The following is a 17,919-nucleotide window of genomic DNA, read 5'->3' as shown; positions in this document are numbered from 1 at the left end:
CATAGGGGTCCTGATTTCCATTCCCTGTTAAAAAGATCCCTTATGTTCGTATTATAAAACCAAACCAGGGCAACAAAAATAATTACAGAATTTTTTTTAAAATAAGTTCAAAGAATTTTAGGTGAATTTGGTTGTAGCAGGCTGTGGTCGAATTCAAATTTTCTAAAATATCAATAGCTGTTTAATAGTTTTAACTTAATTTGTCTTCCTCCTCCTTTCATGCTGTATCCAAAATTTTAAAGGAAGTTAGATTCAAAGTTTTACTTATTTTTATTTAAAGGGTCTTAGGTTTATCAAACAGGAATGAAGGAAACTTGAAAGAATTAGTGTGGTGTTCATTTTTTTCATGGCTTAAATCATTATTATTATTACAGAACTGAGAGCGTGTTCAGTATTGAATTGCCCCTTCCTTCATCCTATGAATTTGAAGGAAGTGAAGTAGCTCTGACCTTGACACGTAGACTACCTGCATTCCTTTTTTAATTATAGAAATTATCCTAGTTTCTATTTCCAGCCTGTATAATTAGGAACTAACACCTGTGTACATTCCCAAGAAGAGAAATAAACTTTCTCCTGTAGGAGAGTCATCAGTTGTTAACATTTAGGAGATTGAGGAATTAAGACTAATTTTTAAATTTAGTTTATTTTGTACCTTTCCTAACTATGCAGCTGTGTTTTTAAAGGCTGTTACTGAAAGACTGTCATGTTTTTTTGTCGAAGAAGACATTACAAATTATTTAACAACTTTATTTTTAATCTTAATTTCTTATGTAAACATTTAAATAATTTCTAGTGAAACAGCCTTTAACAGAATATATGTGTGTTTACTTAAAATTAAAAGTATATTTGAATAGAAGCCCAAAAGGCTTTTGACCTGCCAAGATCAAAATTCAGGTACTTATTTTCTTGGTATGGTTGATAGATTCAATAATATAAAGTAGAGTAAGGTATGCAGCTCCCTGGTACATTTAGATTTTAGTGGCATTGTTAATAGTTTCTCCTGCAGATAAGTGAAAGAGGAACTGATTTATCTAATTGTTTTAAAATGTCTCCTTTTTTATTACGTCCACATGATAATGATTTCTATTTCTTTCTGGTACACTTTTAACATTTTTAATATGATTTTTTCTGGTTATTGTTTTCTGGTAAGAAATTGCTTGTGTGAAAATAAAATATGTTAACTAAATTGCTGAAAACTTTCTGCACAAGTTGCTCTGAAACATTCAGCATTCAGTTTCTTTACTCAGTTTATGACCAGAAAATTTAAAACAGGACAAATTCAAGCAGGTTAGGAACTATGCAACTCAAAGTAACACCATCAATTTGAAATCTAATTTAAAACACACAAAAGAGTTTTATTTTAGGTACCACAACCACCATATCACTTGTCAATTTTTATTTGTTCCCATCTCTTGTTGCTGTGAGAGGGTTCTGTGCAAATGGAGGAGAGACTACATATAGAGGAAACACTGCTTGTCTATCTATACACACACAAGCTGTATCACTTTTTGTACTATTATAATTAGACAATACAAACCCCAGAGTGTGGATCCAGTTATACCTGCATAAAGGGGCTTATACTGGTACAGCTTATTCTCAGACAGGAAGGGAAATAAGCTATAATGGGTATAAAGCACCTTTATACTGTTATAACTATATTCACAATATGGGGTTGTACTTGTATAACCATTTTGGTTTAAAAAAATCATATCTTTTAGCTGAAATAGTTACACCAGCACAAAAACTATATAGACTAAGCCTGCAGTACATAGAGTGCTTTCAAGAGCACCACTTTTTCTCCCAGTTTTTGCCTCTGATTTTCATTTTTAATATTACATATTAATTGTAATAATAGGTTTTAAAAAAAATTTATATAGAAGTTTGGTATATATATATTTTTTAAGTTTTTTAAGTTGACATTGTCCCCCTAAGATCAGATTCTAGAGTGTTCTGTCAACACTAACTTAACTAACTAACTTAACTGTATTTCATTTCTTATACAGAGTCACTGAATAAAGTACTGTATTGAAGGACAGCAGTGTTTTGGGCTTGATCTACACTACCAGCTTCTGTTGGTATAACTACATCATGCAGGGATGTGGAAATTCTTCACCACTGAGTGATCTACAATGCTGAGCGATGTAGTTATACCAATCCCAGTGCAGCCCAGTATACCCCAGTGTAGATAGCTGTATGTTGATAGGAGGGCTTCTATCGACATACCTATTGCCTCTCAGGGAGGGTGGAGTACCTAGCACAGGCTGTGTTTTCATTAAGTGCTACCGTGGTGCGGCACCACAAGACCTTATTTTTAGATTTTTCTGAAATTACATTGAACCTGAATGGCTAAATTGCTTGCAGACATTAAGATATCTTTCTATAATTATTAATTCATCAGTACCTGCTTTCAACAAATAAAACAGTATTGCTTCAATTAGAAATTCTAAAAAGTTGTTTATAAAGCTTAGTAATTCAGTGATATATTAGAAGTGCAGTGACATAATTAGAAGACCATATCTTTATTATTATTATTAGGGAATACAATTCTTCTCTTATTGGTGGCTGTTTAAAAGAATATTGCCAAGTATATCAATGTTTGATCAACCTTAATTATTTAAAATTTGGTGGTGAACTTTATTTTTTTTTTTTTGACTATTGCAGATACATTTTTAAAATCACCTTATGTAAAGTGTGTATGTGGTGTTTTGCTGAACCAACCAGTAGAGGGAGTTCAAGTTACCTGAACTACTCCAGAGCTGCTATGGCACTAACCATGACAGTTATACTTATTTATGCAATATAATGCAAAATAAAAACAGTGAATACCATTTCCATTAAAGTGCTGTTCTGCTCTGAAAGTGACTGAAGAAGTGGCACTCTTTATTCAACAGCTCTATCTACTCGTGTTCAGGGTTGCATATGTTGCCTTAAATGATAAAAATGTATTTTTACTACTTTTTACAGAATTAATACATTTAAGAGAGAATAAGCTAAATTATGCTCATTCTTGAGCACCATAAGCAGAATTGTTTGCTTAGTTCTGACCTTAATAAAGGCAATGGGATTGCACATGACAACCTTTGATTTAGACTATGGGGTTTGGATAGGTGTACCTGAGGGCCTAATTTGGCCTACCGAACACTTATTTGTGAGGCTGCATGAGATGGAAAGATCAGAGTTTGAATCCAAAGTTGTTCAGAAGGCTAGCAGTCTAAAACAAAACATTGTTTTACAGATAAGCTGAAAAAATTTGCTCTGGAAGTCAGTGAGACAATGCCCAAAACCTCTTATGTAACCCCACAAAGCCTCATCTCAGACCAGAATCACACTTTAAAAACACAGGGAGGAAAATAGGACAAACTACGTCATGTGAGATCTCTGTTAGAATTGTATTTACGTGATAATTGTACATTTCTGTACAGCACTTAGGGTCAGATCTTTAGCTGCAACACACAGCTCAAGTATACTATTCTAGAGATGAACTTAATTTGCAGTATTTCAGTTTTTCTCTGTTTCTATACAATACAGTTTAGTTATTTGATGTGTATAGTATCTGGTTTGGAATTTTTTTTAAGGTAAGTACTAAACTCTGAAAATCACTCTCTAATCATGCATATTCACAAAAAACTGTACATTTAGAAACCTCTGAATTGTTAAGTTTAGCTTCAGATAGTCCCCTTTCAAGTTACTTTTCACCTCCATGTTAACTTTTTAAGGATTTACATCTGTCTTTACCAGTTTTCCACTGTTAGTCAAAAACCTTTCCTAACACACAAATCCCAATATTTTAATTTCTTTGCTGAATCTGGAATCCTGATGTACTTCAACAATGGACTTTTCTGAGCTATTATGTTCTGGAAAGTACTATATAAATGAAATTTTGCTTTTTTATTTTAAGAAGTAAATCTATTGTCCATTAAACATAGTATTGGAAACTGGAATGTTCCATTTATGTATAAAACAGAACAGGCAGGGGCTAGAGCAGAGGCAGAGCAGGCATCCCATAGTTCACTCCCATTGTGCTTTAATTTTTTGGTTGGGTGCCACTTCTGTGCATGAGGATGGCTGAGTCTCCCTTGTTCAGTTAATGGTGTCTCTGGCCAACATGCTAGTGTAGTCATGAGTTCTCTAGGAAGTAAACGGAGACTACCAATTCACTTCACACAGACTAGTGAACATCAATCTATTGTATCTGCTGTGTCACAAACAATCTTGGACATACCCCATTGCGCTATTAATTCTTCTATGCATTATTACTTAATAATGCCCGTGAGAACTGCCAAGCCAAAGATAAAAGGCTTTTATCCTTTCAAGTTGGTTATGATACTGAGAAATCCAGTTGTACAATTCAACAGTTCTGTCATTTACTCATGTAAATTAGTCACCTAACATTCTACTTGCCCAGTTTTCTAAAGGTGGGCAAGTAGATTTGGTGCTTGAAAATAAAAAGTAAACAAAGCATGTGTCTGTCTAAATTGAGCGTGAAATATACAAAATGAGAACAATGAAGGTAACTCATGGCATACTTTATCTGCAACCTGTTCTAATATAATTTTACTTATCTCTTGAAAAGATGCAATTAGGCTTTTTCCAAGAATTGATACACAGTGGGATCTACTGTAGCAGCCAAAAACTGAATTTATTCACTGCAGTCCTTCCCAACATATTTTATATGTTATCATTTAGATTGACTGTTCACATAGGTGAAAGCAACTGCTCCCTTTATTGTTAAAATATGACTTGCTGTTCTGGTGTTCCCAACATTGCATTGAACAGACATAACTACCAGTATCTGCTAATATTTGCACCTCTGTTTGACCTCTATTTTATGACTATTCGAAGTGCGTATTAAATTAGTGGTTCTATTTTAATGATATTTAGTTTCTTAATGTAAAGACATGCAGTCTGTTAAAAATCAAAGCACTAAGCCATTCTTAGTAAATTTAACTTGTTTTTATAAGACTGGTCTGCGAGTTTTCCATCCAAAACAACATTTGTAACATAGTTTGTTTTAAGTAAATTTCCTTGCTGTCAGACATTTGTCTCAGAGCCTAACTGAAAATGTTTCAGGGTCTGTAATTTATTCATAAACACCTTATTAACTTAGGGTAAACTCATCTTTCTGTATCCATCCCTTTCTGGAATTGCTCCCTCACACACGTACATCAGATTAGACACTTCCATTTAGAGCCTGTCACTGGTCCTCAATCACTCAGACATGGTTTCTCAAACAAGCGCTTCCCTAAGTTTCCTGTTTCTTCCTCATTTTCTCTATCCTGGTACAAGAGACCACAGCCACTATTAAACATAGCCATTGACCTCGGGTCAGCCTTGTTCCTTTATACTTATTACCAGGATACATGTAACTAAATGTGATGGGAGCTTTCTTTGTTTTCAAGAGGGTTTCTATCTGTTGTGTCAGTTCTCTGAAACTCTTTAAATGTATAAAGGTTAATTTTAAAAGGATGAAAGAGGGATAAGTTTTCACATAATGAGACTTAAGAATACTCTTCATATACCTTTTCTAAAGCCACTAGCTAGAGTACTAGTATAGCAATAATATAGTTAAGATGCTGTTTTTATTTGAAGCTCCTTTTTTTAGGCCCAGATAACTTTCAGGAATAAATTAGTCTGAGCTTAAAGTTTTTATGCTTGTACTTGTCCCAGAAATGAGACTCTTGCCTTTTGTTTAGAAAAGCAGGTAAAATTTCATGTGTTTTGAGGTGGTAGTGCATTTTGGGGAGGGAATGGGGACAATGTTTCCATGCATGAAAAAACTTTGACTTTTATTTAAATATTTGAGTTATGCAAATTGCTTTCTTTTTAAGACATAAAATCTTTATGTATGTAGTTAAATGGAATGTCTGCAAGTCTGAAAAACTAGAGAAATAAAGATAATTACTGAAAAAGTACTGTGTATGCACAATATGTCACTTACTGATTTAGGTGTGCACAAGTGTATAATCTCAGAGGCTTTCCTGTTAGAACAATAAACTTGTGGACACTATAAAATCCAGGAAATTGGAATTTAGACTGTGAGGCCATAAGAGGCTAGCAAAACTGTTTAGCCATTCTGATGTAAATTTAAAGGTGAGATTTGGCTTGTACTCCTCACACACACACCTATTTATGATTCTGGGAGCAGATGAGCATGTATTCTCTTCCTTCCATAGGTTGGAAAATTACATGTGCTGTGATACTGTAGTTTAATAAATTGTACTTGGACTATCTCTTGATAGTCAGTTGCTCCTTCTTTTGCACTTGCTGCTGAATTTCTTTAACACTTTTGATTCTTCTGCTTACCTTCTGAGTAATACTTAGGGAATTCTTCAGTGTTACTTTGAGTCTATATGGTTTTATCCTTGATTCCTTATCATCTGTCTCCATAGCTTCTTTCTGCACGCTCTCAGTCAGTCCCATAGATACAGCTATTACTTCTGTGCTGCTGATTTCTAAATACACTTTTGTGCCCCTAACTTTTCATTATTTCTCCAGTCAGCATTGCTACATTTTTCTGATATCTCCTCTTAGATTATCAGCTTCTTCCAGCTCAGGTTCTCCAACAATTAACTTTTTCATTCAAGTGTTTATTTCTATTGTTGTTTGACAGCACCACCATTTTTCTGTCAACCAGTGTCTAAAATCTTGATGTCTCTTTTACTTCTAACACCTGCCCGACATCTAGGCTGACAGACTTCCTCTGAGGCAACTTCCCTTTCATCCCTGTTATTAAAATATTTATTCATGTCTCTACTGTTGTAACTAACTTCTGTCTGACCTCCCACAACTTGCTTCTTACCTCTCTCCACGTTTATCCAAAATTCTACTATTAAAACCTTCCTCTTTGATAGCTCTAACCCAAGGCTCAACAAATTTGCTTTGTAGCTAGGAGCCAGCCCAAAAATTAAGGAGCCAAACAACGTGGGCCCAGTGGCAGGATGCCCTGGCCGGAGCGCAGCAGCTGCTCTCCCCTCCTGGTCCCGCCACATGGATGCAGTGGCGCCCTGGTCGGAGCATGGCAACCGCTCCCCCCGGGACCCAGTCCTTCACTGGGAAAAATACTAGGCACCAGAATTAAATTCCTAGGCGACCTGGCACCCAGGGTTTGTCGAGCCCTGCTCTAACTATATCTTCATTTCCTCCTTCTCCATCCCCTGTTCTTTCACTGGATTCCAGAACAAGTTCAATTTTTCCCCCTTCACAGCTCTGCACTATCCTATACTTTATTCTCTCCTAACCCCCCTCTTGTTCTCTATGGATCTTTTATCTTTTCCTTCTTCTCACTGCTCTTAAAGATTACAACTCCGACTTTACAGGTTATCTTTGTTGCATCAGATAAAGAATACCTGAAAGTTGGTTGTCTTCCTTCTGTGTATTTTATACTTTTTAGAAATTTCAGAATATTAAGACACTGCTTGGTTTTGGTGAGGTTTCCTTGGAGGATTCTGGGAACTGGGGTGGAGATTTTTTCAAACGCTTAATTGAGAGAAGCGGGTGTAGAAAATTTGCCATTGTCCATCTAATTCAGTATCCTATCTTCCAACAGTGACCAGTGCCAGATGCTTCAGAGGGAATGAACATAAAAGGGCAATATCTAATAATCTGTCCCATCATACAGTCCTTGTTTCTGGCAGTCAGAAGTTTTAGGGATACTCAAGGCATGTGTTTGCATCTTTGGCCATCTTGGCTAATAGCCATTGATGGATTGATCCTCCATGAATTCTTTTTTGAACCCAGTTGTACTTTTAGCCTTCATGACATCCCATGGGAACAAGTCTCCCCATTGTATTGTGCATTGTATAAAGTGCTGTTTGTTTTAAACCTGCTGCCTATTAATTTAATAGTTTCTTCGTTATGTGAAGGCAAAAATAGTACTTCCCCATTCACTTTCTGCACACCAATCATGATTTTAATTACCTCTATCATATCCCCCGTTAGTTTTCTCTTTTCTAAGCTGAACAGTCCAAGTCTTTTTAACCTCTCCTTGTGTATGGAAACTGTTCCATGCTCCAATCATTTTTGTTTCCCTTCTTCACACCTTTTCAAATTCTAATACATCTTTTTTGAGATGGGGTGACGAACTGCACACAGTATTCAAGATGTGGGCACATCATGGATTTATATAGTGACATGATATTTTCTGTTTTATTATCTATCCGTTTCCTAATGGTTCCTAACATTCTATTAGTTTTTTGCATTTTTTTTTACTTCCGCCATATATTGAACAGATGTTTTCGAAAGCTGTCCATGATGGCACCAAGATCTCTTTCCTCAGTGATAGTAGCTAATTTAGACCCCTTCATTAGATAACCTGTAAGAGCACAATAACTGAAAGAAGTTAAAGAAGAGAAATTATAAAATAATTTCACTTTAAAGATAGTGCTATCAAATGCATGTAATCCAGTTGTGTTAATCCCTGCATATTAAATTCATTAATCCTGTATGGATCTTTTTAAACTACAAAAGCAGGGAAAAAACCCTTTTTTAAAAAATAAGGAAATATGATTTGTCAACCATAAAATTGACAAGAGGAGCAGAGATATAACTTAACTACTTTTAACTAACTTTTAAATTTACTAGATTTCAAGTTGACTGTCCATCTAAATATGATCAGTACCAACTTTGCATTCTTAATACCACTCTGGAAAGAAGTGAAGGGGATAAACTTTAATGTCAAGCTAACGCCAACAAGGGCAAATGTTCGCTTAAACCCAAGGAACTTAAACAGTTGTTATCTATCCATACATTGTTCTTCCATTATAGGTTCTTTGTTCATCTACTTTTCAAACCAGAAAAAAAGGCAGAAGATTTTACTTTGGTGGGCCTTTTTTCCTCATTTGTACTGAGTCTTAACTAATTCTTATATATTTGATTTTTTTTAATCTAAGGTAAAATGGAATGTGGAATCATACTTGTATTACCCAAGTCTCTCAATGGCTACCTGCTTTCATGTTTTACTACTATGCAGGTGTTCAATCAGTTATCAGTGCCACAATATTTACACTGTTAGAAGATTTGCAGCGATGACTTGAAGTTAGAGCATTTTTTTCCTTCAGTAATAGACTACACACAGTTCTTTGGGGGATGGTTACTAAGCCATGAACATCTGGAATATACTCTTTTTAAAGTGATGATATCAGTCAAAAAATGTGTTCTACATTAAGGTCCAAATCTGGTCCCTGCAGCCATCCTAAGCAAATGGCATTGAGCAGGCCAGAATCCTTGCCCCTCCACATACCTGCCGAATTATAAGGCTGCTACTGCAATGTAAAGGTAGTATTAGCTTTTGCAGGAAATACCTCTCCTTGATGCCACCTTTGGCCTATCCCTGTATCCTGTTACCCTTGTGCCTTCTTTTGGGCTTCTTTCTGTGTCTGGAACAACCTTCCTAGCTGTGAACCAACTTTTCCTTTAATTTCTGCCTCAAAACGAAGTTTTTCCTGTTAGGACTAGCCCTTCCTCTGCTTATATATACTCTTGTTCCTGTTCTCCCAAATAATGAAAACAAATATAAGGAGAAAAATCTTGGATCTAATGAGCCCTACATAACATCCCTTTTTTGGAATTCTTGTTCTTCCTCTCCCCATCATCTGTTGTAGTAACTCTTATGTTACCTCTAACTTAGAATATGAGCTCCTGAGGCCAGCTAGTGTGTTCTACTTCTTGTGAAGTGTCAGTCATATGTTGTAAAATAACTTCACCCTCATTTTATCATTTAAGTGGTTTCATTGAGAAATGCCCCTACTCACGCACCATTGCTTCATTCACGAGAGAGTAAATTAAGGATTAGTGGACAACATGTTTTTAGAACAGTATAGACTAAACCTGTTCTATGTATTAAGCAGGAAGAATTCTATGCTAGCAGTAAGTTTTCCTTTCAAGGACAAAGATTCATTTAAACCTTAACTTGGAAAATCATAGGGTAAGAAGCCCCAGCATATATGGAGCTCTATTAAGAAATTTTAACAATCCTAACAGTTGAGATACTGAATGAAAGCCTCCAAGAACTCAAGTAGCTGTCATGTCATCAAGTTACATGTTGTGATGTCTGGGAGATGCTCTGTCCCCAGGTGGTTTAAGAACTTGAAGCTCTGTCTTTAGTGTAATACATTTTTGGTACCATGCTGGGGTCCGATTACAGTGCTACTAATTGACTTGTTCACCCCTCCAAATAAACATTTTTCAATTTTAAATCCCCAGAAATCTATGAAATTTGCTTTGCCAGCAAAGCTTTTACAGTTTTTTAATTAGAAAATCTGGATTCAGATGTAGACACTGAGCTTTTCCACAGCACATGTATTGAATTGGCGCACACCTGTTCTGTGCCTGTTTTGTAAAACTTTTCCATATTATAACACATCTGTGCAGTGCTAAAAAGTATTAATTTGTTTTGAAGATTAACTTCTTACAGCTTTGAAGGTGCCAGGAGTAGGTTCAATAAAGAATGCTTTGAGTAAGAATTTAACTGTAAACTAAAAAATTCTGCAAAATTCCATTTGTCCAGAGCAAGTAATTTAAAAAAAAATGTGAAAGTAAACTATCAAACTTTTTATTTTTATCAGTCATCCTGCAATAGAGCAGCTGAATAGATTTTTCTGCTTGGGCTGTTGAATTTTGTGACAGTTTTCAAGTTGGCTAAGAAGAGTGGAAACAGTGGCTGTTTGGCAATGATACTTTAATCTTTTCCTCCCACCCTTGAAAACGTGTGGCCTGTTACACAGAAACTGAAAAATTAAAGCTTTTAAAATGCATTTTAATCCCTTATGAGAACATATGTAATTAGAAGGACCGTGTATTGTATTTGAATTACAAGATAACTATTCTTAATCTAAACACATTTTTACACACACACACACACACACACACACACACACACACACACACACACACAAAAGAAAGGTTACCACTCTGCGTCTATTCTGGTATGGAATCGTTGCATGTCATGTGCTATATAAGCTTTTTGGAGTAATGCTATAGAAATAGTAAATGCAATTGGACTATGTACAAGGCATGTTTTATGTGCGGTTATCTAAGAAACTGGTTTTCAATGGATTATGCACACAGGCGCGCACACACTAATGTTCAAGGTGTAAGTACTTATGTATATCTATATAAATAACTTTAAAAAAAAACAAAATGTGGGCTTGAACCCATTTCAGGTTAGAGCCCACTCCTTATGCCACAACATTTTTTTAATGATGGAAAAGTGAATGGGTGGTTCTTAGTTTGGTAGGCCACCTATTGATCGTTGTGCCAGTAATAGTTACATATGTAATGTGTAACTTGTTTAATGTAGTTTGGTTTTCCAAAATAATTGAAAGAAGGATTACTTGACAAATGTGGGCTTGGAGGAAGCTGAAGCTGTTTTGAATCTTATAATAAACTGGTGTATATGAACTATCTGTCAGTATTGGTGTCTCATAGAAATTGCCGTGTCATTCTATTTATTAGTATTACTTATATTACTGTAGTGCCTAGGAGTCCTAGTCTTGGGTTTTCATATTTTTCCTTCCCATGACCACCCCATTTCCAGTAGACAGGGATCTGAGTTATTTATTTGTTTTTAATTTAGCCACTATAATACTATCTCAACATGAATAGGGTAAAGCATGTCCCTCATTGTCCCCTTTTTCACATAGGTGGATGCAGAAATACTCATATTCAGCCCTTCTTGGTTGTTACTTTGGTGGGTGCTTTAGAAATGTGTGCAGAGGTAACAGTAAACAGGATGTTATCATCTACAATGGAGTCCATCAGCAAGTTTTTGAACATCTATGACCAAAATCTCAGTAAATTACCTTTTTTAATTTATTTATTGATATAGTTGTGTGTAAATAACATTTTCTCTTGTAGTCAGACTGCAATTCCTGCCTGATCCATTTAGTGATGCAAAAGTCTAATATTTGCTCTTGCTTAATTAAAAATATAGATGAAATCTACTGTTGTCAATAAACATATCTCTGTAAATAACTGATAAATTCAGTGCAGCAGGAGGCTGAAGGTTAAATTTTTAAATAGTGCACAGATGAACATGCAGTAGAATACTTCTATGAAAATAATTGGTGTAGGTTAGGCAATTAGTCCAGTTCAAAATATATACTGTTGTACATCTCCACCAATTCCACCAACAAACTCTCCAGTTTTCAAACAATTTTAAAGTATATTTTGGTTTTTTCAGTACCACTAACCAATATACCCTTTTAACATACAAATACCCTCTTTTTTCAGCATTCTGATTTGCATTATATAAATAGTTTTTGCCAGCTCTTTCTTGTTTATAAACAAAATGAAAATAGCAGATGAAATCCAACTTTTCTAATGCTGAGATCAGGGTTGGTTACATTAAAATGTGAAAAGAAATTACCCAAATCACCTTTTAATTCTCTATAAATATTCTTTGTTTAAACTAGTCCTTTACCTCTGAAATGTTTACTATACTCAAAAGTTAAAAAAAAAATCCCTGTGACTTCCTGCAAAGGATATTATCTTTTGTTGTTTCCAAATTTATGATGACAACCAGATTCTTGTGACTTCTATGATCTAGCAACTTTTCCATATAGTTGGCATAATTTGATTTTGGGTGTCACACTGTCTTTTTTTTTTCCTCTTCCAAAATAAATTATACTAGTCAGATACATCTCAACTTTTTTAGTGCATCATTTATTATTCATTATTATTATTCATTTATTAGAACTTTAGATAGAATCTATATTTTTTTCAAACATTTTACTGTAGTGAGAGTGGTATCAATGACTATAGTTAAGGTTGAAATGCAACTTTCTTTATACCCCCTACTCTAAGTTGCTTATAACTTTCTCAAACCAATTAATTGTGGACTGAAAAATTCTCTGTACTTGATCTTTACCTGGAAGGAAGTGTTTTGGAAATTTTCAGCAGAATTCATTCAGATATTTATTAGTTCTGCAGTGTAAAATAAATATTTTTCCTGCATGTTCTGAGCAGAGATTTTGCACATATGTAATTCAACAGTGACTGAATCAGTTTCCTCCAAGATGTGGCTGTTACGGAGGTCTAAGGAACAAACCAAGTTTGAAGGAAATCGGTTCAGTCATTTTTAAAGTTATGGTCATTGAAAGCGTTTTCACATACAAAAAAAGTAGGATATTTTTAAGTTTTGGTGCTTGATCTGTTGTCTAGAATATAAGGACGTATATGAACAGTAGACTTTGTTTGGCCTTTTTTCTGCTCCATCTCTATTGACTTTGAATATTGGGAGCACTTTAGTGTAATTTAAACTTTTAAAGTCCAGCAAACATTACAAGCACTTTCAGAATTTTCCAGAGTGGCTGTGAGACCCTGGAGACCACATAAATTAATGTAACAAGTACAGTGTTGCAAGGCTGATCTTTAGTCTATTCCCAGCTCTGCCACTACAAAACTTAAGAGGATACCAACTTAAACTGCAATTACAAATAACCACTTATTTTGGGGGATGAGATAGTGCTGTCAAATGCATGTTTTGGATAGTTTGTTTCTCCTTTTGTTTGTGTGGGTTTTTAGAATAGCAATGGGGAGGAAAACATTTGTAAAAATAGGAACATATTAAAACCATCAAAAATTAATGGGATACGCAGGGACAGGTTTGGTAATTGAAAGGTAACTTGTTTTGAAACTGATCATATTTCAGAAACTGACCAAGTTTTTAAGTAGTACAATGGAGCCCCAACCTCTTTGGCCTCTAAGTGTTACTGCAATATAAATGTTAAATAATAAGAATAAAGTGACAGTATATCTCTAATACTTTACTCTTAGCATTTACAGACATTCGAGTGGGCTTCATAACACTCTTAGGAAGTAGGTAAATATTACAATACTCATTTACAGATTGTAAAACATTGCTCAGAAAGATTATGGAGTTGTCTAGATGAGGGAAGTTTGCACCAGTATAATTAGCAAGTTTCCTTAATTGATAAAAGCCCTCCACTGATCAAGATCACATGGAAAATTAGTGTTAGAACTGGGGTTGTCCTCTGGGTCTCATGCATAGTGCTCTAGATAAAACTTGCCTCCCAGCTAAGTCCCTCAACTTACATAGAATCATAGAAAATTAGGGTTGGAAGGGATCTCAGAAGGTCATCTAGTCCAACCCCCTGCTCAAAGCAGGAACAACCCCCAACTAACTCATCCCAGCTAGGGCTTTGTCAAGATGGGCCTTAAAGATTTTTAAGGATGGAGAGTCCACCACCTCCCCAGGTAACCCATTCCAGTGTTTCACCACCCTCCTAATGAAAAGGTTTTTCCTATATCCAACCTGGACCTCTCCCACTACAACTTGAGACCATTGCTTCTTTTTCTGTCATCTGCCACCACTGAGAACAGCCTAGCTCCATCCTCTTTGGAACCCGCCTTCAACCTCTGCTCTAGACATGAAAATGTCTAATAAAAATGCTTTGCAGTTACATAGTGTATTTGTATCTGTAGCTCACAAAGCTCTTTGCAAAGGTGGGTACCATGTTACAGATTGTTTGAGAAAAATAACTGACTTGTCCAGTTTCACACAACAGATCTGGGCTTACAGGCCATGTCCTAGGCACCACAGTGCAATCCAGGTAAATCAGTAAATTTTTCTTCTCCTTGTCCAAGGGGGGGTGGTATCCACTGGGAAGAGTTTGTAAACCTTTTCTTGAGTAGATGGGAGCCAGTAAACTTACATTATATGCTGCTGCCCAGCCAATTAGCCACAGAGCCCCTATATCTCCTGTCCTCAAGCCCACAGGGGCACAGTGCAGAAATCCTTAAAGAGAACCAAGGTTTTTCTTTTCTCTGCTGGCCCAGACAAAGTCCACCCCAGAGCATTTTCTGCCTACACTTATACCTGACTTTTCCTCTGTAGATTTCAAAACAATTGACAAAGCTAGGTAAACTTGAGTGCCCCCATTGTATAGATAATAAGTATCAGATACAGAGATCTGTGGTGTAGTAGATTTGCCACCTTTGATAAATAAGTTCTGTTTCCTGCCCCAAACTTCCTATGTAAATTTTAACAAGTCATGAGCATCCATGTTAGCAGAATCATTTAGAATTGCTCCTTGATGAGTTCAGGGGATTCAGCTGAGTTTATAGGTCACTTGAGGGTAAGTCTTCACTGCTGCAGCGGCAGGCATTGATGAAGCAGCACTGATCGAGTGTGTCTGCAGAGACCTGCTCAATCAATCAGAGAGCGCTCTCCAGTTGACTGAATTAGTCCACCTTCCCAAAAGGAGTAAGGCTGCATCGATGGGAGGGCATCGGCATGAAGATGCCACGCTACATGAATGTAAGTACGTCGACAAGATACAGAAGCAATGTTACATAGTTTGCGTATCTCCTGTCGACTGCTGCTGCCAGTGTAGACCAACCCTTAGACGCAGGAACATATGCAGTAGACAGTTAGCATTTTGGTAACTTGCCAACAGCTGATTCTGAATCTACTGTGCATGCACAATGGTTGATCTTCAAAAGCTTATAACTCAGCCAAATTAAAATATTTTTACCAAGGTACTGACAGACACATCTTTTACCTATGGGCTCTTTCCCTCCCAAAATTCATCTTTCTAATACAGCTCATCTCAGGACAACTGCAATACATAGCAATATACAAAATTACAGCAATATACAAAATTTTAAGTGTAACCATTCCATTTTGAAGATAGTTTGTGGGGGGAGGAAATACTAGACAAGTTTTTTTATATAATGTGCAAAGGAGTAATATTTCACTTGTAACTTCACGACCATTTGATTTAATTACTTGAAATGTAAGGACAAATGCCATTCTATACTAACAGTGATCACAAAAACAATCATTAGAAAATAGTTTTCTTGCGGTTTATTAGAAGAAGGGTGAAGATCGGTCTTATAATGGAAACCTGGTTGCAGAGTTATTTATGGAAAGCCAACTGTCTCCATATAATTTGTGTAGCTGTGCTGAATAATGGAAGAATCTTTGTGCTCTGAGAGATGCTAATTCTGTATTCTGACTCACCTAAATAATACTGTACTTAATGTTCTTTCAGCAACTTAGGCACCCCTCCCCATTACTAGGGCTCATGGTGGATTCTTCATCATTGGCAACTTTTACGTCATGATTGAATCTTTTTCTAAAATATATATACTAGGAATTAAATGGGGGAAGTTATGTGGTCTGTTATATAGGATGTTAAGCTACATCAGTGGTCCTCAGACCCCCGCATCTCCCCTTACCCCTGTCTAAGCCCCCTAGCTGTGGCTGGAAGCAGGCCCATGGTTGGGAGGGCTGTGGTTGGGGCCAGGGGTCGAGGCTGCCCCAGGGACCGTGGTAGCTGGGAGCCACCGCTGAGTCCGTGGGCCGAGGTGGGGGCTAGGCACTGAGGCTGGGGCAGGGCCTGAGGCTGGGTACTGCAGCCAGGGATGGTGGGATGGAGAGCACAGCTGGGTCCAGGGCAGAGTGGAACTGGGTGGTGCCTCATCCCCACCGCCTGTGAGGGCGGGCCTGGCTGTGCCTCTCCCCACGCCCCCAGATGTTCCGCTTCACAGATTGAAGACCTGTGGACTAGATGATGACAGTGGTCCCTTCAGACCTTGAAATCTATGAATTCCCCAACCCCCAAAAATAATAATTTATTAATATTGTTCCAATGTATAATATTGAAACAAAATGTTTTAATAGTTCTGCTAGCTAATAGTATTTATTTTGGATTTATTTAAATTGAAATATGTCTGTCTCTCTGGTGCAATAAGAAAGCAGATTATTTATCAAGGCAGATTTTCAAAAGATCTCAGTTACTATTTAGGCACTTTATTAAAGTAGCTAGCTAAGCACTGATGAAAACCTGATCACTTCACTTACAGTGTAACTACACTGAGAGCTTACAGCAGCACTGCAATTCTGATGCAGCTGTGCCACTACTGTAAGATCTCTTATGTAGCCTCTCTATGCTGACTGGAGAGAGCTCTCACGTCAACATAATTAAACCACCCCAATGAGTGGCTGTAACTATGTTAGCGGGAGATGCTTTCCCACTGTCATAGTGCTGTCCACACCAGTGCTTCTGTCAGTGTAACTTATGTTGCTATGGGGCTGTTTTTTCACACCCCTGAGCAACATACTTTAAACTGGCGAAAGTTAGTGTAGCCATAGCCTTAGATGCCCAAATATCATCTTGGTTCTGAAGTTTTTTGGCAATCTGGCCCTTGACATGTCAAGCAAGCAGCTGTAAGATCAATCAGGGAGACCAGGATGCTATTTGCATCCTTCAGTTTGGGTTAATGTGGACGCAGTAGAGTCTGATGTTTATAAGACATTTAATGTAGCTTTAAATTTATCTCGAGACCAAAAAGATCAGTAGCATTTTGTGCTTTTGTTGGGGAAAGTTTACTCCAAAAAGAAGGAACTTTATTACAGAAGTAGCCATTTTACATGAAACTTCAGGTGTCTTGTATCAAATCAGTATAGTTTGAAAAGTATTTTATCATTTAAGCATTCAGAAAAATATACAAATTTTTTTTTCTTAAAAGATGGCGGACTTTGACACCAGTTGGACAGCCTATACCAGGAACGAGATTCATTGCTTTCAAAGTGCCTTTAAAAGGGGTATGTATATATCTGTTTCAGACAGTCTATCCTAATTGCAGTGCGAAGAATTATGGAAAATAGCATTCACATTCATGCAAGCTGCAAAACAGATATGAAGTGAAAAATTAAATTATTTTTCTATTAAAATGAATTAATATTTAGCACATTCAGTCCTTTTTCAATGAGCTTTCCATGCAGTATTCTATAAGCTAAAGATGATGTTTGCCTTTCTTGATGTAGACTGGTACTTGGTGTTACTGAGTACGTTTACTTATTATCTTTTATACCTCATGACTTTCTCACCAGCTAATCAGCAACATTTTAAATTATAGAATGTAGTGCTTCTGGAGTGAGTCAGTTCTTGCACC

At 36.5% G+C, this 17,919-nt stretch overlaps 1 protein-coding gene across 2 annotated transcripts in view; it reads left to right on the top strand.

The window, feature by feature from the left end:
• Window positions 1-17,919, top strand: part of LOC137156163 (uncharacterized) — a 38,026-nt gene that overhangs the window by 1,881 nt on the left and 18,226 nt on the right. Inside the window, exons 1-2 of one of the 2 annotated variants that reach the window (XM_067552886.1) lie at window positions 11,640-11,686; window positions 17,494-17,569. Coding sequence is in view for 1 of the 2 variants with exons in the window: in XM_067552885.1 (XP_067408986.1) it covers window positions 17,494-17,569 (76 nt within the window). In the remaining variant the exon portion in view is untranslated. Of the gene's footprint in view, window positions 1-11,639; window positions 11,687-17,493; window positions 17,570-17,919 lie in introns of those variants that run through there. The other variant, XM_067552885.1, reaches the window with a different exon arrangement.

Source organism: Emydura macquarii, unplaced genomic scaffold (genome assembly GCF_026122565.2).
Source record: "Emydura macquarii macquarii isolate MOO-44397 ecotype Brisbane River unplaced genomic scaffold, CSIRO-AGI_Emac_v2 contig_1390, whole genome shotgun sequence".
Classification (NCBI taxonomy): Eukaryota; Metazoa; Chordata; order Testudines; family Chelidae; genus Emydura; species Emydura macquarii.
This window is presented reverse-complemented; position numbering and strand designations above follow the sequence as displayed.